The sequence below is a fragment of the Dipteris shenzhenensis genome, chromosome 17 (genome assembly GCF_047967505.1).
Source record: "Dipteris shenzhenensis isolate YYH24624 ecotype China chromosome 17, Dip_SZ_1.0, whole genome shotgun sequence".
NCBI lineage: Eukaryota > Viridiplantae > Streptophyta > Polypodiopsida > Gleicheniales > Dipteridaceae > Dipteris > Dipteris shenzhenensis.
The window spans coordinates 9,643,512-9,668,653 of NC_141612.1; the positions used below are offsets into that span (position 1 = coordinate 9,643,512).

Genomic DNA, 25,142 nt, shown 5'->3' on the forward strand with positions numbered 1-25,142 from the left:
AATGCACGGAGGCCAATTTCCAAGTTCTCTAAATGGTTGTATTTCCTTGGCGATTGTTGTCTGCTTAAGGCACTAAGTTCAATTTGCATGCTCTCTAAATGAGGTGTATTATAGTTTATCCTTCGGGATTGTGTGCATTGGGGTCCATTGAAAGAGGAGGGGGGGATAGCCGATGACGTGGCAGGACACGTGGACGAGGAGGGACTTGGCCGATTGCAAGCCACACTGCCTTCAATTTGATACTACACAGAAAAGGGCAGGGGAATTACCGATAGAGCCGGTGGGTAGGGGGCAAGCGACCGGCACGTGGGCGGGGGAACGAGGGGGAGCGGCAGGGGGCCACCGGCTGCAGCCCTTGGGCGGAGCAAGCTAAGGAAACGGCTATGGGTGTGTGTGAGACGGATTGAGAGAGAGAGAGAGAGAGAGACTTTCCATCGAATGGCAGAAAGGCAAGCACGCTATATGCCAGAGAAACAAGCACACAGATAGTAAAGGCAGACTCAAGGAACACACACCCAGTAAAAGAGAAAGAGAGAGAGAGTGAGAGACAGGCACACAGATAGCAAAGGCAGACTCCAAACACATACCCAGAAAGGGGAGAGAGAGAGAGAGAGAGAGAGAGAGAGAGCATAGCAGGGCAGATATGCTTGCACTCTGCTGAAAGAGAGACCATAGCATCATGGCAGAGGCACAATCGCTCAAATAGTCGATGCCTAGGCATACTCTCAGCCACAGAAGACGACGTGATAGATAAGAAAGAGGTGACAGAGGAAAGAGGTGGCAGAGCTTCAAGCACGAAGGAAGAGTGAGAGCGCGACAGAGAAAGCGCACCGCCTATTGCTATTGGCGACGCTGCTCCACACAATGCATTGGACCTTGCTCTGCTGAAATCAGAGCTTCTTGGGCAACCTTCCCTTATCTGTATTCCGTCTCGGCTTGGGTCATGCGCAAGCGAGCATGAGGACGCTCTCGGGCGCGCAGAGGCAGCGCCTAAGACGAAAAGACTGGGCAGGCGATCCGACTCTGCCCTGTTACGTCGGTGTGTCGTGAAATTCTTTTGTGGGTTCCGCTTTTCCCGTCTTCTGTGCCCTGTTGGCTGTTTTCGGCACCTGGTTTCCAATCCGCATTAGCCTCGATCCAGAAGTACTTCATTCAATTTGGCGTTTTGGTATGTTCTTCCCGAATTTGATTCAGGTGGTACTTTCAGTCACTTTTTAAATGTCTCTGCTCGGTTTGGACTGTAAATTCAGTCTCTGTTCCTTTCTGCTTTTGGCGAAAAGCATATATAGTTCCAAGCCCCGGCGAATGCACTACTTTTAGTTTCTCATGATAGAGGCCGAGCGTGGGCTGTTCACCAGAGAGTAAGCCCTGGAGGAGAAATGGCAGCAGCGGGCTCGCCTTGTGCCTTCCGTTTCTCCAGTTCCACGACGAGGAACAGCGGTATAACGTCTTCCTGGTACGTAATCTGATACCTTTGCCATAAGAGCAAGCCCGAATCCATCCAATTCATATGCTCATTCGAGTTGCCTTTTGGATTGCTGATTATTTGGAGGGTTAGCATAGAATGCTAGGATAGTGCCATCTTGGGATCAGGCAGGATGCTGAAGTCTTGGTAACTGTAAGGGCAAATATGCCTCGCCTCTGTGACTAAAGTGATTAATTTTGCCTCCCAATGCAATGGCTAAGTTGTTTCATATTTCAGAAATAGATGCAGTTTTCTTCGATGGTTAAAGCAGTGCCAATGAAAGTATGGAAATGAGCTCACGTAAATTTTATATATGAATTGTTAAGGAATGTGGGTTTACGGAATTTGGAATGTCAGAAAACCAGTTCAAATTTGTGGATCAGCTACTTTTGCTATAAGATTTTGGTCTCAATGAAAATCACGAATCACGATCCTCCCCTTATTAATGTGCCTCCTCTAATGCAGCATTTCCTGCGGTCTTGTAAAAAGGAGAGATGCAGATATATTGGCTTCATCACTTTTAGGCTGCTATTTCTCAAGTAACCGAGTGAGAAAGATGCTTAAAAAATATCATCAAAACGCATTACAGCCTTATGCACAGACAGTCTGGCTCTCAAAAAGGAAGATCAAACGTTTCCAGGCATCGTCAGCCCCTTTGGAAGAAGGAATTACTTTTCATGGCGTGCCTTGTACAAAATCAAACAATGATACATGGGAAGAGGCTAGAAAGAAGCTTGACGCATCCCTTGATTTTGTGACAACATATACCAATCTGTTGCAAGCTTTGCATGAAACAGCGAGAATGTTTCAAATGGCTATGGAGAAACGGAGGTCTTTTACAAAGGGACCATGGTTTGCAAAAGCATGGCTGGGCATTGATCACAATGCATGGATTAAATCAATCGCTTATCAGGTGACATCATGTTGTCTTTTAGACACTTTTTGAAGTTAAAATCAGCAAGACATTTTATCGCTTATGAGTTCTCAGTAATGTTCAAGTGAGTTTTTTGGCTTATATTGTTTATGGTCTGGTAAGTTGTCCTCATAAGGTTGGTTTTCTTCTACAGGCTGCAGTGCATGCCTTCATTCAAGCAGCCCTGACTATTGCTAGAAGAAGAGAAGGCAAAAGCGTAGTTGCATGCGCTATTGTGCAACAAAGGTCTCATTATTCAACTTGAAAAGCATTTCTGTAGTTTTAGCCTTTGCGTCTTTCAGTAAGCTAGGTTTTACTGAAAAACAAGGCTGGCTTGGAAAAATGAATTGGACATTGTTTTTGGCTGTTAAGTGACTGGTGGTCCGAATTATAATGGGCTACTGAAATTCAAAGAAATTACTTGTGGAAATCATCTGGTTTAGATGAGTTCCAGATGGGGCTCAGGATCCTGTGTGGTTATGAAGTTCATGTTTTTTCTGGTTCTTTTGCAGCTTGTTGCATCTGTGCACTCCATTGGAAGATTCTATCCGGCAGTTTTTGTCTTCTAGAGATCCTGAGGCCGAGGAATGGCTTTGGTATCAACAACATCCAGTTGCAGTTGCAAATTTTACGAGTAACCTGGAAAAAGATCCCCGCTTTAGTGCTGTAGCTATCTTGTATGGGCTTCTTGAGATGTCTTGTATGAGCTTCTTAATACTGTTTTGTAGAGCCAGTGCTTGTTTTACTTTGTTTCCTTGTTGAATTCTTGCAGTTCCAAAATACCACCAGTTTTTTCTAACCTGACATGTTAACGTTGCCATGCCTCAATGACAGAGACTGTCCGGAGGATCCTCAGCTCTCAGAGAAGGAGCTTGATGGTACATTATTCATGCTAGCTTTGAGTCTCTGTGCGACAGTCATGAAACTGGGTCCTGGCACACACTCATGCTCTTCCTTCTCAGTGGAATTAGCTGAAGAAACGGGTCGCTTGATGGACTCATTTGTCAAATACTCATCTATTGATCAAGTCTACCAATTCACATTTAGTGTTGGTCTTAGAAGCGAATTTTTGGTGCATTTTGGCCCACGAGCAGCATTGGATAAAGGGGATTCAAATTTAGATGAAGCAGAAAGAGTGTTTTGGATAGAACTTGTCCAGAAATTATTGAGAGGAGCCTTGGCAAGGGAAGGAGTCCGCTCCAAACTGTCATCTTTCAGAGACATCGAGGTGCGAAGTACTGATTTCAACTCGAGTGGAACTGCTTGGTTTCAGTTTTTTAATTAGAATTTTGATGGTTATATCTTTTATGTACTGGTTTGATGCTGACTCTTTGCTATTAAAATTAATCACAGCTGCCAGTATTCTGAACTGTTACCTGTTGGGAACAAACTGTGAACTTTTTTTCCTCCCTCCACACGAACACCGTGTGCATGCGCTTGTAAACACCTTACATGCACCTGCCTGCCTTCTGTGTCATTGGATTTGTCTCTAATGACACAAACAGCTTCATAAAATTACTCTTCTTATTTTGTTTGGGTTTTTCTTTAGTCCTAGACTACATACTTATCTATGTCCCAAACATCAGTATTCAGCATCTATATTGGTATTTTACCAATACCTTTGCAAGTTATAAGAATCACTTTTTATTAGGGTGAAATGGCTAGAAGATCTCGGGTCAATAAAACCATTACTCATCAACGTACTCATTCGGCTTTGATACTAATTGTCTAGCATGTTGCAATGTTAGTGTCTTTACTATTGGTCTTGTCCAGACTGACTTCTTTCTCTTACAATGTGTGTGTGTGAGAGAGAGAGAGAGAGAGAGAGAGAGAGAGTTGAATTGTGTGAAAGGCTAAAAAGGCCTATGAGACCAAATACTACAATACGTTATGATTCCATCGAGTATGCTTAGACTCATTACAGTCCTTGTGCAAGATAACTAACCTTCATGGCACTAACGATGATCACAAAGTTATCTATGCATCGCTTCCATCCAATTATTGATTTTTTCATAACCAGGCATACTTCCAAAGTCACACCTGAATACATCGGGCCCTATGTGACAACTGTGTGATAATCCAAGCATGGGCATGGAAATCGTTCTAGGCTTATGGCTCATGCTATTAAATGAGAACAATATGCAGAAGTACTTGTAATAATGATTTATAGAATGAAGCATTAACACACAATATTGAGCTTTCATGAAGAAAAGCTGGTGATCAACCTTTGGTAGTAGAGTTCTGTTGAATTTGGTCTTGTTGCTCACATTTTTCATAGTTTTCAATTTCATCATGCAGGTTCTTGAGCAAGATCTTGCAGTGTTTGGATTCTTTGCTGCATTGGGAAGGCGGGCTCGCTCCTTCTTGCTTACACGAAAAATTGATTTAGATGACTCTCTTTTGAGCTTATTCAGGTCTTTTTGCTTCTATCCATGCTCTTCTGAGACTTCCTGCTTTTCCCCCACAAAAGATAGGCCATGAACGCTACTAACTTCGGGAAGTATGCAGGTACTTGGAAGGTGGGTGTGTCCTTTTTTATCCACAACTGGCAACTTTGAGTACTTACGAGCTTTTTGTTGAGGTGAGTTACATTTTTGCCAAATTTTGTCCTGATCATTTTTTTCTGACATTGGATTCAAACTATCCTGGGCATGCTTATTAGCTGGCAATTAAGTCTTTCATATGGTGTAATTTTCAGGTGGTTAGTGAGGAACTAGCTTGGATACCGTTCCTTGAAGAAACTTCTAGCAGCTCACCCACACTTATGAAGATGAGGAAGGATAAGGGTGATTTGGATCAACTTCTGTCTCATGAAGAAGAAGGAGAAGCTGTGGCAACTGTTTTAAATGTGTGTTCATATTGGGTTGACGATTTCCTGATGTACAGCAATTGGATTCAACGAGCTAAAACTGATAAAATTGGAACGGTACAGAGTGGGGCAGTAGAATTTTTATCAAACATGTGAGGAAGCAATTTCAATAAAGCCTTCTTGTTAAGGGATGTCTAGCCCTTGTTGGCTAGCCCGCACATGAGTTTATTGTTTGGTTAATCAGATTCGCTCTTGATGGTTTTTTTAATATCACTGATAGTGTGGAATGTGTGAATTGTACATGGGACAGCCAGTCTCGACTTTGTGATTGTATTGCAGCAACAAGTCATGGACACCAACAAGATGGCTCCAACAAGTAAGACCCAATGCTGTCCAGTGTTATATGGCAAAACAATGTTTTGTGTTCTCTCTCTGTCTAATGCGTTTCAAATGGACAAGTTTTCATCAGCAGTTATGTGCTTGTGTGAACCAGCTGTAGGATTGTGATGAGTAGAGCTGCAGTGGAAGTGGAACAGACTTTGAAACGGTTACTTTTTGAGGACTTGAAATATAAAGATATTGGGGAAAAGGCTAAGAAACTCTACCAGACATTCTATTTGGGAGAGATTCCAGAACAAACATCAAACATGAAAGATGAACTAGAGGACCTTGATCTGCTGCAATTGGAGGAACAATTGAAATCTTTTGATGAGGTAAGACAAGGATCAGACTTTTTGGTACCGAGAGTTGAATCTGTCTGGTCAAATCAGAACAGCTTTCCTGGCTACAATGTCACATTGAGTCTTTAATATGGCTACGGGAAATCTTCTTGTGAACTGTTGGTAATCATCACTAAGGCTGTTAGAAGGGCATGTCATAGTTTTTAGAATGTTTACAATTTAAAATTGGTGGAAAGTTTCTAATCACATGGAAGCAAGTTGCCGCCCATTTTGCCCGAATTTTGGATTCCGGATTGTCTTTTCCAAATCCAATCCATAGGCCTGTGATTGGAGAGCCCTCGAGTGGGTCATCCTCCAGACCAATGGTTATTTTTTACTTTCACAATCTTCCAAGTTAAACATGCTCTCAAGAGTATGAAATCTTGGAATAATTATTTGAGCCCACAAGAAGTTTCATGTAGACTCTTTTCCTTAGGATTGAGACCTGATAGAGAAGCCCAATAATTTAAACAATGCTATGTTTTTGCAAGTATTTATCATGTAAAGATTAACAATATACAATGAGAATAGATGCATGGTGAATGGGAGGAAGACAACGAACCGTAAAACTTAATTTGCCCTTCATTACGAGCATATATAAAGAACTGGAGTGGCTGCCTCTCTGATTCACTCTTACTCAGCTAGGATCTTGCATGACAACAAGCCACCTACTAAATCTACGATCGACAACATTATTGCTTAGGTAATTAACAACCACCTTAACCACCTACTCTTTTGCAAAAAGAGTATCGAGGACATGAAAGCATTTTTGGTTTCCTAGGGGCACTTTTTCCAACTACAGCAAGAGATCAAAGATTCAAAGCTAAGGTTATGGAAATGGAGGCTTGAATTAGCTGCTTGGAAACAATGGAAAGCATGAGCAAGAAAGAGGTAATAGAAGAGGTTATGAAGAAATGCAATATATCCTGTCATCTGAGGCGATGAAGAAATGCAATATATCCTGGGACAGATTAAAATGAAATCGTTTAGTCTTCACAAGCAGCTATAGCTTGAATGAAGAGATTTTGGACTACGTTTTGATTGGCCTTCTCCTTTAGTGCTAGCCTTCGTCAAGGCTGAGTCTGCCCTTCACCTCCAGAGTGCCGACAGAAACCTAGTACGAAGACTGTATAAATGGGTGCTCAAGTATGCGTGTGTGTGTGGATTTGTATATGTGAGCATATTTTATACTATGGTCTACACCCACTGTTGGGCGCTGATGACGTCAGTGGGGATGTCATAGTAGCTAGTCACTCCTATGCGTGGAGTTTATGGTTTTGAACCTTATGAGTGACTATCATGAGATTGAAACTGCACTATGTTTTTTAGAGGATGAGTTTAGGCATGTGCCTGGACTCATCTAAGTATATCCTGTCATTTGAGATGCAAAAATTGAATGGGCTAGAGGATGAGTTTAGGCATGTGCCTGGACTCATCTAGGTATATCCTGTCATCTGAGATGCAAAAATTGAATGGGCTTTGGAGTGATTGGCGAAGGTCTTACACATTGTATGTCCACCATGTTGCTGTTACAAAAGCTAACTAAGCTGATTTGGTATGACTTGGAGGAGAAATTGTTCAGTAAGCAAATTGTGAATTCTAGTATGATTCTGAAGTAGCAGTTGTTTTCTTTGACGTGGGGCCTATTAAGGATAGCTGAGCATGCTGCATATCGCAAAGCTACGATCACTCATGCAGCAGCTAGAAAGTGTTAACTTGTGCATGAGAGAAGATGATGTAGTGGCAGTGCTATTGACTATTGTGAAAGCCTTTCTGGCACTTGCTATATGAGGGTAATTCCTACAGTGGGTCAAGAGTGTTGAAAGAGAAAAGCAACGACATTAGGGAGATGATCATGCAGCTAAATGTCTCACAGTTTGCGAATATTGCAAGAAGACAAGAATGGGAAGAATAAACCTGTAAACAGTTTCTTGATATTTGGGGCAAGCATGAAGAGAACTTATAGGCGCATATTGCTGAAGATGTTTAACCAAGCAAAAAGTAGGAGTTTGCAGGCTTTGCAAGTGCTATGAAAAACTAAATAAGGGAAATTCTTTTACTGTTGAGGAGGAATATGATGATTTGTATGGCTTTGACAAGGATCACTTTGATCACTAGGTTATTTTTGAATTTTAGGGACAGAGATGATGTGATAAGGGCAAGTATTGCACAATAGAACATAAGTTTATGATTTGTAGATAGAAAATGCGCTCGAGCACCATTGTTGTGTCTTCCTTGAATTTATAGTAGTTTCAGTTTCTACGTAGGCAGGTTTTTACACAATTTTGCAATTCCAATTGTAAGCAGCCTCCAAATTCTGCTCATTTGGAAGTTGTGATGGCTTGCCAACAATTTATGATTTCAAAGAAAAGGATAGAGCATTATTGATTTCTGATATGTGTAGGCAGCTTGAGAAACTGTTTACCTGTGTAACATGTTATTGAAACTTGGCATTGACAATTGAAGGCTCTCTTCCCCAAATCAATTTTCCGCCACTTGGTTTTGCTTAACATGCACGTGTTGCATATGCATCATCTCAATCTCTCTATAGAACATTGGATATGAAGAGCCCACTTGTTTGTGTGCTTTTTAGTGGAACATAGTGGGACCTGTCATGAACTCCATTCCATAGCTCGCATTCTTGATCCATTGTCCCATAGATTACGCTTGCTGCAGGAGAAATCAATGCAAAGCCAGCATCAACGGGAATTGAATAAAGGAATCAAATCTCCATTGTGAGATCGTTTTGCGAGGGCTGATCCTGAAAATTTACATGCGGCCTCTTGTTAACTTTGAATCCCTTATTCGCATCATTGGACTTCCTTTCTTTGGCTGCGTTTCAGAATTCAGAATCTTTTGAAGATGAGGGTCACGTGAGAATTGAGAAAAAGCACTCATAAAGCTCTGCAGCCGTGCCTTGAAGAAATCTATGTCCTCCTCATCAGTATTGTCAACTTGCTGCTCAGCAACATGCTGGGATCCCTCTCTCACGCCCTGGTCATCAATAGGGGTCTGTGACATCCTCTCTACATCTTCCTCTTTTGTGACAGTCAGAGATCTTTCCATGTGCGACATATTTATTGGACTGTATGGTGTATCCTTTGCCTAGTCTGCTGGACTTGCACCAAACCGACCACAGGCTCACCTCTTGGAGAAGCTAGGTGGATCGCGGCGATGAAACCATGAAACCAGCCTTCACTAATCAAAGGGTGGTAGAATCCACTTTAACCACAGCATACACAGTAAATAATCAAATTATTAATCACCACAGATTGAATCACAGGGAGCTAGAGCGCTCCTACTCAAAAACAAAGACACCGATTGGCCCCAAACACTGGCGCCCCTTGCAGTACTTCTTTAATAGTCATATAAAGCCAAGAGGCTGATTACAAGGTCTCCTGAAAGCTGTACCACAGGCAAACCACTGCCCTTAGACTTTCAATATCCTGGACACCGTGCAACTCCTGCTTAACTTTATATGGCGAATATGCATCCAATTAGTAGGCAATCACGCACTCTTCCTTCCGACCAAGCGTGCAACAGAACCCAAAGGCATAAACTATTTGTTTGCTTATTGCACCTGCACAACCAAGTGCCCAACCGGCCAGACCAAACAGTTGCAGAAAAGCCAAAGACAGCTAGGACTCCGGCACAACCAGCCAAGAAAACCCTTCCAAAACAGTTCGTCCCTATCTGTAGTCATCCTAGCCATTGCCCAACATCATAAATCAGCCTTCCTCTGCCTGGAAACAATACCAAATGCAATAACCAGCCAACAACCAGCTCAGAAATGGCAAAAGCAGGCAAAGACCATCCTTCCTCTACCCAAAATCCATAGGAATCAGGTCGTTTGAATTGGAAAACCCCGAATCTAGCGAAGAATAGATGATTCAGCCCTGGCACAGTCCAAAGGCAGCTCCAAAACAGGTCATCCACCAGCTTGGAGGTCACCAGCAGCAGCTGAAGACAAAAACTTAGCCAGAATACAGGTCGCTTAGCTTCAGACACACTACAGGGAAAATTGCGATGGATTTTCTCTCTCTTCCTAGCTTGATTTTGGCCTCCTGCATGCCAAACAGGTGTCCTATGCTGCTATTGGAGTCTCGTGCCAAAAATGGCAAATTTTAATTGCACCACTCTTTTGCCCCTCTGTTGCACACACTGGTCCTAGGAATTAATTGCCTAGTAATTGGCCTGCACATTCACAATTTCCAAGGGCCCGCTAGGAATTTTAATTCCCCAAGTCCCGCGCACGTGGCCGGAGGCCCAAGGCAATCACACGCAAATTATGGGAGTTGCAAATCAAAATTCCCCTAAATTCACGTCCTCTTGACAAGAAGACAATGAAGTCATGATGGCGAAGACCTTCGTGAAGGCGGGCAACAAACTGAGATGAAGAAGCAGCAAAGGAATGAGCTGGTCTGGGGCTTCAAAACACAATAGCAATCTCTTTGTGTGCAAAAGAGTAGATATAAATGCCTAGTGGTGCTCCAAATGTGAACCCAAATCAAAGAGCAGAAAATATATGCCCAGAAATGCAAAAATGAGCCAAGAGGTGAGCACTTGTGGGCATGATGACTGCTCAATGTGCTGCAACAGATATGTAAGTGTACCAAAACGGTCCAAAATTCATCAGGTGGCTCTCTAGAATAGCTCCGAATGTTGTAGCAGGCTACCACAATGAAAAGCAGCTGTTGAAGCTGAGCTGCAAGCTAGGAATAGCCCCAAAAATACTGCTGTTGTAGGTGGTTCTGCAGCAGCACTCTTAAAATGCAACAGCAGCCTCAAAACATATTGATAGAGCCTTCAAAAGCCTCCAAATTCTGCAAACAATGTGCACAGATGGTCGGCTCTGCTGCAGTGGCAATATGAAGCAGTTTTGGGCATCGAAAACCTTCACGTAATGCAGGTACCTGCAAGAAAATGTAACGAGCAGCATGGAATCAAGTCGCCTAGTGCTCCAAGAGAGCTTGAATGGAGGCGGCTGGCTTAGATGGTGTAGATGGGAAGAAATGAATGCAAATGGCTGCAAGGAGAGGCGGAAACGAATGCTGAAGGCGATGGAGAAGGAGGCGAAAATGAGGTGGCTGAGAAGGGAGACTACATTGGTAGATTAGAGTTAGAGTGGAGATGATGATGATGTGGCAAGGCTGATTAGGGCAGGGCTAACCTGGCTCTGATACCATGTTAGAAACATGGTGTGCGTGTGTGAGAGAGAGAGAGAGAAAGAAGAAAGAAAGAAATATTAATGTCCACGGGAGGCCTCGCCGGCCTATGGGACAAAGTACATAGAAAAGTGGGCTGAAGCAAAGGGCACGCTATGCCCCTTGCTAAGTACTAATCTATGCTAACAAAGTCATAATCACGAATAGAAATAGTCAACTGCAAGTGCATAGTGGGCTAGATCAATCTATCCAGTATCCAGAGAGAGAGAGAGAGAGAGAGAGAGAGAGAGAGAGAGAGAGAGAGAGGTTGGGGAGGAAGGAAATGATACTCAAATGGAGACATAATGGAAAGGCCCATAGTCATTCATTTAATATGACAGTACTATTGGAAAGGTCACCTCCCCATCTGTAAGCCCCCATATGAGCAGAGCATGGGGGAGGGAGACCTAGGGCAAGACATTCCCAGAGGGAAAAGCTTGGAGAGGGGGTTGCCACATGGGCAACACCTCACAACAAGACAGATAGAGGGGCTGCCACATGGGCAGCAAACAGACTGCCATGTGGGCAGCATATTCATGGACTTACCTGACAGAGAAGACACCTTCTGGAGGGCAAAAGGACTGCTGGTATGCCACGTGGCCAGCGGGGTTTGGCTGCAGCAAGAACTGTGAAGAGATGCAGACCTGGGACAGGTGGTGCTGACATCAGCAAGTGTACGGAGCAGGGTACAAGGCTGTACGGGGCTGGATAGGGCCTGGCAGGAAGCAGATCTAGGGCAGAATCAAGGGAGGTTGAAGAGGCAGGTAAAAGGCTGAAGGGGGCAGGCCCCTTGCCCTTTTAAAGGGCCTGGTTGGGCTGGTTGGAGCCAGCCAACCAGGTCGGTTGCTACAGACCAGAAAGTCGGCCTGTTTGGTCGGCTGATTTGCAGGGCCCTTTGGGCCTATAAAAGGGGGCACTTGGGCCCCCATTCAAACATCCTCTGGAGCAGCAGACAGGAGCAGCAGTTAGGGCATTCTTGGGCCTACTCCCAGGAGGTGAAGGAGACCTACAGAGAGCTGCGACTGAGCTAGCAAGGTGCTGCCCACCTAGGCTGTTTCACAGGCAGTAAGGTGGAGAAGAACGATCTGGACAGAGAGTCTACATACGCTTGAGGTGGAGCATGCGGGCTCATAGATTTAGAAGTGCTTGACATCTAGTAGGAGAACCTTTATTGTATCCTGTCCTACTTTGTGGATGGAGTTTATGGTTTTCAATCTTATGAGTGACTCTCGTGAGATTGAAACTGCACTATGTTGTGTTTTTAGAGGATGAGTTTGGGAATGTTCTTGGATTCATCTAGGTAAATGTGAAGTATAAGAGATGGCCAATATATTGCCCAAATTCAACCAAAGTCATCTTAGGACTGAAATGTCCTAATTGTACTAGGTGTCTCAATAGGGCTAAGTGTCCTATGTAGCCTACAAGGCCATACCTACAAGGCCATACCAGGGCTTAAGTGTCAATAGTTGGAGGGGAGATGGCCTAAAGAGCAACTATCCAATGTTTTTCCATAGTTGTAGTGCACATCACAAATAGCAAGGTGACCAACAGAATATGTTTCTTGAAGCAAATTCAAGTTGATACTTTATACCGCTATACAAATTAGTAATACATATTGCAACCAACATTGATAAGTCTCTGGATTTGATTGGTGAGTCAACAAGCACTACTTAGGGGTTGGGCTTATATAAATAAATGACAAACTTGGGCCAAAAGTACAATCTCTTGGAGCCCTTAATCTCTGGAGTCTTTGTCATTCCCGTTGAGTAGCTACGGGATACAAATGCAGCTACCTCCCATTGGATGCAATCTCCACTCCGCCTTCCTTTCTTTACCATGTTATTCATGGTGCGTCAGCATGTTTTGCTACATTATCATTTTCCATTTAATATTTCAGAAAATATTGGAGACATCATTAGGGCCTATGCGAATTGCCATTATTGTATCCATAGCGCTATACTCATGATTTGACCATGTGGGCTCTTAGAGACTTTTTTAATTTCTTTCTCACACCACTCCAAGGTCTCTATGATCTCTAAGATTTTGTAAAGACATGTGCGGCACTAGTTAGTACTTTTCTCAAAGCTGTTCTAAGCCACCTTTGTATAGAGTTTTTGCCACTCAAATCTTCAATATTAATTTTGCTAGTCCCTTTTGTTGTGTTGATTTTGGTTTATTACTACTAAGTAGTCCATTTTTTGCCATTAGTGGGATGCGATGTAAATACTTGTAAATTGGAAAAAGTTCACTTGTTAGAAGCTATAACTCCTAAACATTGAATTGACTTTTGAGGTCCATTTCACAACCTAAACACGTGAAGGAAACTTAAGGGGTATGCGTGTGTGTGTGTGTGTGTGAGAGAGAGAGAGAGAGAGAGAGAGAGGTTGGAGTGAAAGGAAATGATACTTAAATCAAGACATCATGAAAGGCTTTCATTCATTCATCAAGGATGAAGTGACAAGTGAAGTACAAGCCTTTATAGACTAGGCACACATACACATGTACCAAATGCATATGGGATGACTCCCATGGTGACACGTGGCACTCACATATAAAACCTCTACTAAAACTCCTAGTACTACACAGCACACACACTCTTTGGCTATGATTTCTCCAACATCCCCCTACACAGCAAAGAGTGTGAGACCCAACATGTAGGGACTAGACCGATCCCACCTCCACCGCAATACTGCAAAGAGCAAGTCCAACTATCAAACTCCTCCCGTGTGATAGTGACTTCTCAATTAGCTTGCGACTTGCAAGGATATACCATCGCTCGTCACACCCCCCCCCCCCCCTTCCCACTTTGAACTGGGTGGTCAATACCATCATACCAAAGTAAAGAACCATACAATCATTCTTGCGGGATAGCCTAGGGCAGAGTTCCCTGATTGGGACTACTCAAGGCTGAGAACCTTTATTGACTTAACACAAAAACACACAGGATAAAAGGCCTAGAAAGCCCAAGAATCCCAGTCATAATGCTCCTCAAGAGAGAGGCCGTGAACCTGTGTTGTGGTTGCATGTATCTCCTCAGGGGGCTCTTTGAGTTCGGCCTCATCTTTTGCAATACGATTGGCATGGTGCTTCTCTTGTCCCTGTTCCTTCTTCGTGAAGCAATTAGCCTCAACTTGTCCCTTTCTCTTACAAAACCTTGTATAATATTCTTGTTGGTCTTCCATTTGCTTGTGGAAGAAAATGCATGATCACCAGCAGAGGCAAGAATGGCTTCTTTATTATGACGGTCCTTCTCAATGAGTAGAGCCACCATATCATCAAACGTGGTAGTGGCAAGGCGTAGAACTTCAAGAGTTTGCTCAAAACGAGATACCTCGTGCATACTCTTAATAAGGACAGCCACCTTATGCTCATCATCAGGGGCGCTTTCAAACTTGAGAGTTGTTGAACAAGACACTAAAAGTGTGCTAGATGATCACTCAACTCTTCACTCTCTTCCATTTTCAAATCATAGAACTTGATCTCAAAAGACCTTGGAGTTGGTGATTTTATTACCAAATAAGTTCTCAAGGTGTTCCCAAATCTCCTTAGCAGTTGACTTGAAGTCCAAATGATGAATGAGAGAGTCGGCCAAGCAACGATTGATGAGAGCAATGGCTCTTGCATTCTGCTGCTTCCATAACTTGCGTTGTTGCTGATCAAGTGTATCAACGTGGTCATCCTCAACAACGTCCCAAACTCCTTCACGCACAAGGAGCAGCTGCATCTTGGTTTGTTCCCCCTTGAACTTCTCCACGAGCAAGGAACTAGTAGAGAAGGAAGTCATGATGGAAAATGGCTTCGTGAAGGCGGGCAGCAAGCTGAAATAAAGAACCAGCAAGTGAGGCGGCTGATCTAGAGCTCTGAAGTGGAACAGTAACCGCCACGTGTGCAAGGCGGTCGAAGAAATGCTTCGGTGGGCATTTCCAGCAGCTGGTGGATGGGCTGAGACGCTTGGAAGTCAGCTCAGCAGGACAGCTCCAAATTGCTGCAGCAGGTCACCAATGCTCGGCTGATGTACATGTGTCATAGGCAGCTATGCAGCAGCAGCACATAGGCTCTGATTTTGGCAATGGAGAGCTCCTCGTGTGCAAGCGCCTCCTGGAAAATGTGCCGACCAGCAAGGTAATAGGCTGCCTAGAGCACCTAGAGATTTTGAATGGAGGCGGCTATGAAGGCAGGCTGTGGAGAGACTCTTGTCGGGTGCAAACAGCAGAAAAGAAGAGGCAAAATGAGGCAAGATGAACTGGTTGAGAGAGGAGACAGCATAGGCGGAATATGTAGGGCTGGAGAGGGTGATGACGTGATAGGACAGATATTAGGATAGGGCCGATCTGCTGTGATACCATGAAGGAAATATGGTGAGAGAGAGAGAGAGAGAGAGAGAGAGAGAGAGAGAGAGAGAGAGAGAGAGAGAGAGAGATTAACGTCCACGGGAGACCTCACGGGCCTATGGGATAGTGCACAGAAAAGCGAACTCATACATGCCTCAGTGGGCTGAAGCAAAGGGTACGCTAGGACCCTTGTTGAGTACTAGTCTATGCTAACAGAATCATAATCATCATCATAATCATAGACAAAAAAAGTCAACTATGGCTGCAGAGTGGGCCATATCAATCAATCTATCCAGGCGCTGGGACGAAACTGAAGCCTGGTACAGTGATGGCTCTTGGGTGGACTGCGAAGATGTCTCGTATCTACGTATGTCGAGCTGTCTCGCGCTGCGGTGGGGGATGCATCTCCTTAATCTCTGGACTCTCTGGGCTATGTCTAGAGTGACCCCTCGTCTCTGTTGGTCTCCCATGAGGAAAGCTGTGATAGGTCAGACCTCAATAGAGTGTACTCTGGGGGCGCTCTATCGCACATGTGGCCTCTGCGCCCCTCTCTCGGTGCCACTGTGCCGGCTGCTCATCTAGGCTGCTCTCATATCGGCTAGCTCCTCTTCCTCCACTCCACAGTGTCCGAGGGTTGACTCAAATGTATAGAAGTCTGTGACGTGCCGCTGTGCCCGGTCACCCTCTATGTCCCGTAGTGGTCTGACCATCCCCTGCTGCTCTTTGATATGTCGTAGAAGCGTCTCTCTGCGTCGTCGCATCTCCATCAGATAAAGCCCAATACAGACCTAGTTATGGAAATGGATCAGTCGTGACAAAGAACTGAAGCCACTCCCCTCTAAGTAGAGATAGTGGTAGCGTCCCCAAATCTCGTAGTAGGCTGGGCAAACACAAAGAAAATGCTCCTTTGTCTCAACCGCCCCCAGCGTACATAGCGTGCAGATCCGTTGCTCTCTAGGTATATCCGTTGCTCTCCCTACCTCGATCCTTAGCTGATGGGACGAAACCCGCATCTTACCAATGGTAATCCTTAGTGCATGAGAGACTCCTCTATCCTCGAGATACTGGGGTCTGATAATGAATCCCTCCTCCGATACTCTCACACGATAAAACTGGGTCTTGGTGGGGAGCTCCTGGTCCCCCCCCTTCCATGTCCGGGATGTGTGAAGCTGGAGGAGGTCTAGCCGTATGATACGGTTGATCTCAACTCCTGGGATCGACTCAGGAGGTGCATCCATGCTATATTGAAAGGGGGGGAGCTAGCCAACCGTGCCTAGCCAACCTCGGAAGTCTCCAATGGGGTAAGTCCTAGACTCTGTGGATGAAAGTCACTGTCTGAAAGATGGCATCAACCTAGAGAGGTGTCATGGCGAACTCTACCTGTACTATCTCATGTGGAATTGAGGGCTTACATCAAATCATCCTAGATCCCATCGTCACCTGTAGCCGCTCAAAGCTCCTCCAGTCTGTCCTTGGAAGATCGCACCCCCAGAAAGGTGCTGCATACATGATAGTCGGCCGCACCAGTGTGTCGAAAAGCCAACCCTTCATCGGTGGATCCTGGAAGTGCGTCTGGAAACATTGCACTACGCCCTCGTGTGAGCCGTGCCTGGGCTGCATGTTTCATCATGAAGATGGGTTTTGTAAAGACAGCTCCCAAGTATGTGTATGACTGCACTATCTCCACTGGCTCACCACGATATGTGAAACCAAGTCGGTGAGTCACTGCTCGTGAGGTGTTGAAGATCATAATCTTAGTTTTTCCAAGGTTGACCGTTAGATCTCTCTCTCTGCAAAACACCTCTAATGCCTTCAGGTCTCTTTGCAGCCCTTCCGCTGAAGAGGATATAAGGACTATATCATCAGCATATAACAACATCTGTATGAGGAGATTCCCTAGTAATGAGCCCTCGCCACCTAGACGATCTATGAAAGATGTGATCTCATCAATGTAGAGTCCAAAGAGAGTCGGTGAAAGAGGGCAGCCCTGCTTCACCCCCATGCTGCTCTCGACCCAATCCGATAGACTGCCTGGGGACAGACCCTGCCTCTGACTGACTCATATAAGCTCATCACACCCCAACTCAGTATCTCTGGGATCTGCATCTCTTGTAGTCTCTTGATCATGCGGGATCATGGAATAGTGTTGAAGGCCACTCGATCTCGGCCCGTGTGCACGCTAATATGTACAGCCACCACGGTCAACCCCCTCTATCTCTCCTGGGCTGGAAAACCCACAACAAAGGCCCTAGCACTCCCTCACATAGGCGGGCAGACCCTTGCTGAGAATAATCTCCCTCTTGAAAGGGTGTACCTTGTAGACTAGGAATCGTTCCAAACAAAGATCGTCTGGGTGGACTTTACATCTAACTCCCCCCTCTACTTCTTTGGAATGTCAACAAAGGCATCGCACTTGAAACACACAAAAATAGGATACATCTGGCTTCTTTCCAAAATAAGTCTTAAAAGTAGTAGCTTAGGGAACAGCAGACGTCGGAGAATGGTTCAAGATATGTATTGTGGTGGCAGTGGCCTCAGCCCAAAGAAATTGAGGAACCTCTTGGGGAATCCGACATATTTCTAGCATTGTGCGATTCTCCGCTCAATAAGACCTGCTTTTGAGGCAGTGCCAGTATTGGCGAATTCCCACCGAATGCCCTTTGTTATACAAAACTCCTCAAAGGGATGGGAACAAAATTCACCACCTTGTCTAGACCGAGGGGTTTTCACATGAAAGTTAGATTCATTATGAACAAGGGCACACCATTCCCGGAAACGAGAATACCCCAGAGACTTCTTGGCCAGAAAGTAGACCCACATGCATCCTGAATCCTGCCTGCCCTAGTGCTCGCTGCCCCCTTTCCTCTGTATGACTGTTGATCTCTCTCTCTAGTACCGATCCATAGATCTTGGCCAGTGTGTGGCCAATCATGAGGGTGCGATAGTTCCCGATGTCCATGAGGTCTTGTGCCTTGTGTATCGGTGCGATAGTAGTGGTGCTCCATGCTGGTGGGAAGCCGTGACAAACTGCAAGGTTAAACATATGTGCAAGGATCGGTGCTAGGACCTCTTGCCCATGTGTGAAGTGCTCTGTCCGAATGCCTTCGTGATCTTGTGCTTTCCGGTTGTGGAGTCAGTTAAGTGTAGCCTGTGAAACCGGCCTCTAATCACTCAGAGGGCAGTGGAACTAAACCTTTAATCACTTCAGCACTTATTTACAGCTCACAAAGCATATATCACAACCATTAACCATTGCATGATCACCATTTGGCATTTACCCATTTGTTCACAAACAAAACCACTGAAAAAGGGATGGAGGCTAGAATGCCCCTGCTCAACAGACATAGACAAGTGCACCCGATTGGCCCCAAACACCGTGGCGCCCCTTTCGGTATTTCTTTATATTTCACAGTGAAATGATTACAAGTTGCATCTGGGAGACCTTCCCTGCAACTGAGCACGCAGCCCCAATTCACTAAGCCTTCGCAAGGCTTTCAAGCATATAACACCATCACATAAGTGCACTTAACCCGTAGGCTCAACCCAAAGGCATTCTCTTTTTCGAGTGCAATTCCATTGGCTGTCCAGATGCAATCACACTACTGCACCCCAGCTGCACTCTCTTTGAGTGGTTTCCAGATGGCATTCACAAAGCTTTTCAAAGCTCCAAAATAAAATCAGCAAAGTACCCAACCAAGGAATGACTCATGTAGCACTGCTTGGGCACCTGTGAGCCAAGAAAGAGGCGGCACACGAGGCCAACCAATAGCTTATGGCAAAAAGAAATTGCAGTAGCAAAATCACAACTCACCAAGCCCTGAAGACTCGAACCAAGTCCTCAATCGCCAAGAGGACATAGTAGCCAATGCCCAATTGCATTCTCAGCCAAAGAGGAGTGCAAAGGCATGAAGAAAGAGCATTTACAAGAGCCGACCAGCAAGAATTCCACTGAAAAATGCGAAAAGAAGCACTTCTGTCGCGAAGAAGTGGGAGTTCTTGGGCTCAAAAGAAGCGTGCTTCAGAGAGGAATGCATTGAGAAGGTTTTGGAGAAGTTTCATCGCCGGAAAGTCCTCCAAAACTGAGAAAAACCAGTCAACCAGCGCGTCGAACCACTCGAAATTCAACAGAAAGCTGTAGCTTTGCAAGAGGAGAGGCCCAGGAGGCGGTAGAAGAAAAAAAGTCCAAAAAAAGCCACTTTTGCAAATTCGACCAGCAAAAGAAGTGCTCAGCTCTGCCCGTTCTACCAAACGCACGGAGGGAAAAGCATATCACTACGAAGGGGAGGCAGAGGGGAAGCCATCGGGCCAAACGGAAGTCGAGGAATTCAAACGGGTGAGGAGTTATGAAGAAAAACGGAATTCAGCTGAAGGAGGCTGAAAAACCAGTCCAAAATCTCAACAAAGGGAGAAGATGAGAGAGAAAACCACACATGTGAAGTTTAGAAGGCGCAGGAAGGTCGAGGAATGGCAAAGGAGCATGTAGAAGGCACTAGAGCCACCTGGAACTCTAGGGGGGCCACTGAAGGTACATGGCCCTCTAGGAGGCCCATTAAAAATGCCACGTCATCATTTCCCAACAACCACTCTTTTAATTCCTTGGAATGCCTTTGGGCCTAGGGATTAATTACGCTTATGTGCTAGGCACCATGCCGCGTTTAATTACACATTATTAAGCCCACGCTTGGACTTTTAAAACCAAAGTTGTCACGGTCTTGTAGTACATTAAAGTACCTAGAATTTCACGCCCCCGTGACATACCCCTCTCTTGAAACAACAAACCACAGTTTGCTGCCCCAAAACACAGGAGCGAGCATGAAATATAGCATAAAAGAGTATACAAGAAAGCCGCAGCTATAGTATACAGAGACAGTGAAAATATGGCTAGGAGAGGCATGCATCCATCCATATATACTGCTCAAAATCTATGTGATCCTCGGCGATCAATAGTCAAGATGCATCAATATCATGAAGTCTCACAGCAGAAATACTGTCAGCTCAGTATCTCGGATGAAACATACAGTGTCATCAAGCGACCTCATGAAATCACAGTGAGCCCGTCTGTACTGAGGGAGTGGAGGTGCTACCTCCCTCTCGAACATCAGGTAATGCTCCAGACACTCGCTCTGCTGAACTACCTGTAGGAGCCCGGAACGCAGTCGGCTCTAATTGGAAAGCATCAAGGTAAAGCTGCAATATCCCAGGTGAATCTGCCAGTTCACCTTCCTCCATCCATTTCGCATCAAGTGATGGGTAATTTTGAAATTTTACCAAGTAACGACGGATAACTTTACCCTTGAGCTTTCTATCTCTGTGTGCCAGAATCTGCTCTGGGACCAGAAGTTCACCCTGTTCTTCCACTTCAGGCTGCACCTCATCAGATACATCCTCGGGAATATCTCCATGATATTGCTTTAGTAAGCTCACATGAAAGGCATTATGTATCTTCCAATGCGGAGGCAACTTCAGCCTATAAGCTACCTCGTTTATCTTTTCAGAAACCTGGAAAGGACCATAGTAACGCATGTTCAGCTTTGTGTACAACCTTTCCTTGCCTTTCTTATTTTTCAGCCTTGCCTTCTGAAAACGCAGCAAAACCCAATCACCTTCTGTGAATACCAATTCCCTGCGGTGCTTATCTGCTGCTCTTTTCTGCTTGTCTTGACTTCTTTGCAAGGCATATTTGATCTTCTTGTAAGCCTCTTCAAGGCTTTCCACAAAACGATCAGCTTCGAAGATTTTCTCTTTTGTATGCAAAATGGGAGGTATCTTCCTGGCGCCTTCCACTATTTCAAAAGGTGCTTTACCTGTGGATGTGTGCACTGTATTATTGTAAGCATATTCCAGCAAAGGCAAATAATGCTTCCATTTGCTTTTGTGGTCTGAGACATAGCATTTAAACATATCCAAGATGGTAGAGTTTTCCTGCTCCGATTGTCCATCAGACTGAGGGTGAAAAGATGACGAAAAATTCAGCGTAGTGCCCATATTTTCAAACAGTCCTCTCCAAAAGAGGCTGGTCATCCTCGGATCTCTATCACTGATTATGGATTCAGGCATCCCATGATACTTGAAGACATGCTGCAAAAACAATTTGGCCATTTGATCTGCTGTAATTTTCTTTCTTACTGGCACAAAGTGGGCTTGTTTGCTAAACCTGCAAATTATTGTCCACAATCCATCATGTCCAGTAGGAGTACGTGGAAGATCAAACACAAAATCCATAGCTATGCTTTGCCATGGTCTATCCGGAATTGGCAAAGGGTGTAACAACCCAGGTGCCTTCTGCCTGTCAAACTTTACTTTCTGACAAACCATGCATGTTCTCACATATTCTTCCACTTCTTTCCTCAAAGATGGCCAATAAAAGTATTGCTCCACTGCTGTAATTGTTGCTGTAATTCCCCTATGTCCTGCATATGGAGGAGCATGACTTTCCATTATGACTTTCTGTCGCATCTGATCAGTGACACAGAGTCGTCCATGCATCAAAATGAAACCCTCTTTCAACATATAGTGATCATGCCTTTGACCATCAGAAAGCTGTTCATAAATAGTTGAAAAATCAGCATCATTAACATACTGATCTTTCATCACATCTAACACATTGTTGTAAGCAATGCTCACTGCTGAAACACTGGGTTTCTTGGAGACTGCTTCAGGCTGTGGTTTCCTGGAAAGTGCATCAGCCACGACATTTTTGTTACCCGGCACATGTACAATTTGAAAATGAAACATTGAGAGGAAGTTAGCCCATCTCATGTGCTTTTCAGATAATTTTCTCTGCGTGAGAAAATATCTAAGTGACTGATGATCTGTCTGCACATAAAAATCAGCTCCAAGAAGGTAATGTTTCCATGTGGTCAAAGCATGTATCACTGCTAACATTTCCTTCTCGTATATCTGCAAGTACAATTCAGCATCTTTGAGAACTCTACTCTCATATGCAACCACTCTGCCATCCTGCATCAAAGTGCCTCCTATGCTGTTCCCACATGCATCACAAGTTACAGCAAAGGGTTTTGCAAGATCTGGCAAGATAATAACGGGTTCAGAACACAATTTTTGCTTCAGCTCTTCAAAAGCTGCATTTTCCTTTGGTCCCCACCGAAACGGTACAGCTTTCTTTTGTAAAGTATGCAAGGGAGAAGCAATTTCTGCAAAGTACTTTATAAACCTCCGATAGTATGAACACAACCCAAGAAAGCTTCTGACTTCATGCAGATTTTTCAAAATTGGCCAACTCCTTATGGCCTCAACTTTTGCAGGATCCATCTTGACTCCATCCTTTGACACTATATGACCGAGAAAATGAATCTCATGCATAAAGAACTCACTTTTCTTGGTGTTTATTAATAGCTTGTGTCTTTTCAACTCTTGAAACACAATAGTGAGGTGTTTCCTGTGCTCCTGTGGCAGGTGCATTAGTCAAACCAAAAGGCATCACAAGGAACTCATATAAGCCAAATGAAGTGCGGAAGGCAGTCTTGTAGACATCTTCAGGCCGTATCCTTATCTGATGATATCCACTTTTAAGGTCAATACGACTGAACATTGAGGAACCTTCCAACCGATCCAATATATCATCAATGCGTGGAATTGGAAAACGGTTCTTAATTGTGACTTTATTCAAAGCCCTATAATCAATACACATTCTCCAACTGCCATCCTTCTTTTGCACAAGCAACACAGGGGAACAGTAAGGAGAATTACTTGGCTGTATTAATTCCTTTTCCAAGAGTTCCTTCACTTGTGACATTATCTCTTCCTGTTGTGCCTTACTGACACGATAGGGAGGTATATTAGGCGGTGAGCTTCCTGGAATTATATCAATTTGATGATCCTCGGGTCTCTTGGGAGGTAATTCTTGAGGAAGTGCATTTGAGAAACAATCTTGAAAATCTGAAATAAAAGCAGCCCTTTCTCTATCTAAAGCAGAAAGAGTAGAGCCTTCCTGAACTGGTTGGCTGTCCTCTTTGACAAAAATCAAGTACGCTGAAATATGACGCTTTATTACATTGGAAATACAAGAAGCTGAAACTATAGGGATGGACTCCCCTTTCAACTTTACATCAAGTACATGATTTTTGCCTTTATGAGTTAAAGAAATCTTCTTGTTTCTCATCTGCACATCAGCCCCCACCCTGTACATCCAAGGCATCCCAAGCAAAGCATCACACTCTGGCAAAGGCATAATGTAGAAGTCCTCTGCATCCTGATATCCCTGGATATGCATCCTCAACTTGCCAATGATAGGAGTGACAGGTGTGTTGAGTTCAGGGTTGGCCATATCACACATGCCGGATGGCCCCATTTCCTCAGGCTCGATGCCAAGCCTTCCTGCCATATCAGGAGTTATGAAATTTGCCTTTGCCCCAGAATCAAAGAAAAACAAACAATTCTGATTTCTGATTTTTCCCCATGCTCTGCACATCTTCGTCTTTTTCATTTCCTCTTCATCATGTGCATGTGGCAAACTCCCAATCACATCTGGCAGAAGTCCTGCAGAAGGTTTAGGCTTTTTGCCCTTCCGATCAGCCTGTTTATCACCATTCTTATCATCATCTGACCTGTCTCTTTTCTTGAATGGGCAATCATAAGAGCGGTGTCCCTCTCCTTTGCATATAAAACATTTGTTTTGCTCCATGAGTGACTTTTTTTCTTCATCAGATAACTTGGTACGGGGCTGTTTATTAGGCTGTCCACGCCTTTGACCAGCTTTCTCCGTTGTAGTCGCAATTTTGATCTATTTGTTCAGGATCAAGTAGCTCACCAGCATAATATACATAAGGCAAAGAGGTGCCTTATTGTAGCTCAAATTCAAGCACTGTCATGCCCAACTATGCCAACTCTTCCAAATTACTATGTAGCGTTACTCAGGCAGGTGGAGAAACTACTTGGCAGCCACATCATGGAGGCAACTACCAACAACATACAAGACATGTGCAAGAACCCGTGGATCAATTGGTAGGAGTTGGGCTTTTCCTCCCTTTTGAAACGGTCGTTTGCCATAATTTTTATTTTCAGATTTGATGTCCTTATCCTGGTGTTTGGCAGCCCGTTTGTTGTCTTCTTTCTTGCTGTCCATAAAGCCCAAATTCTTCTCCTGCATCCATGCATATGCTGTCCTTGCATTCTCAATTAATTGAGTCATAGAACCCACCTTGGTTTTGATGCAATAATCACGTAGCTCACTAGGCAATCCACAACAGTACCTCTCTATTTGCTCTTTCAAAGAAACATGCCTGTAAGAGCTCAATGGCAGCAAAACATCCCAAAACCTCTGGGTGTAATCATCAAGATTCTTGCAAAGTTTGTATGACAAGTCATGCCAGTGTGAAAGTACTTCAACTTCAAAAGTTGGAGTAAGCCAAGTAGAAGAGAACACTTGCTTAAATTCCAGCCAAGTAGTAGGTGCATCTCCATGAAGCATAAGGTTGGTGTACCACTTAAGTGCATTGCCTTTCAAAAATGTGGCAACCTTCCTCATCTTGGATGCTTCTGTAAACAAACCCCCAAGAAATGCAGCATCAAACTGTTGAAGGAATGTGAGGGCTTTGTACCTGTCCTGTACTCCATTATATGTATCAAACTTGACATGAGAACCACCATCCTTAAATTCTTTATATACATTTGATATTGGCTGTCCCAAAGATGGCTGTATATTTGCAGCATTCCCTTCACTAGGGAGAGCCATACTTGGC

At 44.3% G+C, this 25,142-nt stretch overlaps 1 protein-coding gene across 3 annotated transcripts in view; it reads left to right on the plus strand.

Moving 5' to 3' along the window:
• The first annotated feature begins 411 nt into the window (after window positions 1–411).
• Window positions 412–25,142, plus strand: part of LOC147891650 (uncharacterized) — an 86,115-nt gene continuing 61,384 nt past the window's right edge. Inside the window, exons 1-11 of one of the 3 annotated variants that reach the window (XM_087388058.1) lie at window positions 412–1,168; window positions 1,281–1,456; window positions 1,931–2,378; window positions 2,533–2,624; window positions 2,891–3,055; window positions 3,213–3,606; window positions 4,677–4,792; window positions 4,887–4,959; window positions 5,077–5,339; window positions 5,498–5,563; window positions 5,681–5,900. In XM_087388058.1, the coding sequence (XP_087244184.1) occupies window positions 1,380–1,456; window positions 1,931–2,378; window positions 2,533–2,624; window positions 2,891–3,055; window positions 3,213–3,606; window positions 4,677–4,792; window positions 4,887–4,959; window positions 5,077–5,339; window positions 5,498–5,563; window positions 5,681–5,900 (1,914 nt within the window). In that variant the 5' untranslated portion in view covers window positions 412–1,168; window positions 1,281–1,379. Of the gene's footprint in view, window positions 1,457–1,930; window positions 2,379–2,532; window positions 2,625–2,890; window positions 3,056–3,212; window positions 3,607–4,676; window positions 4,793–4,886; window positions 4,960–5,076; window positions 5,340–5,497; window positions 5,564–5,680; window positions 5,901–25,142 lie in introns of all 3 variants that reach the window. The other 2 variants (XM_087388057.1, XM_087388059.1) reach the window with 2 other exon arrangements.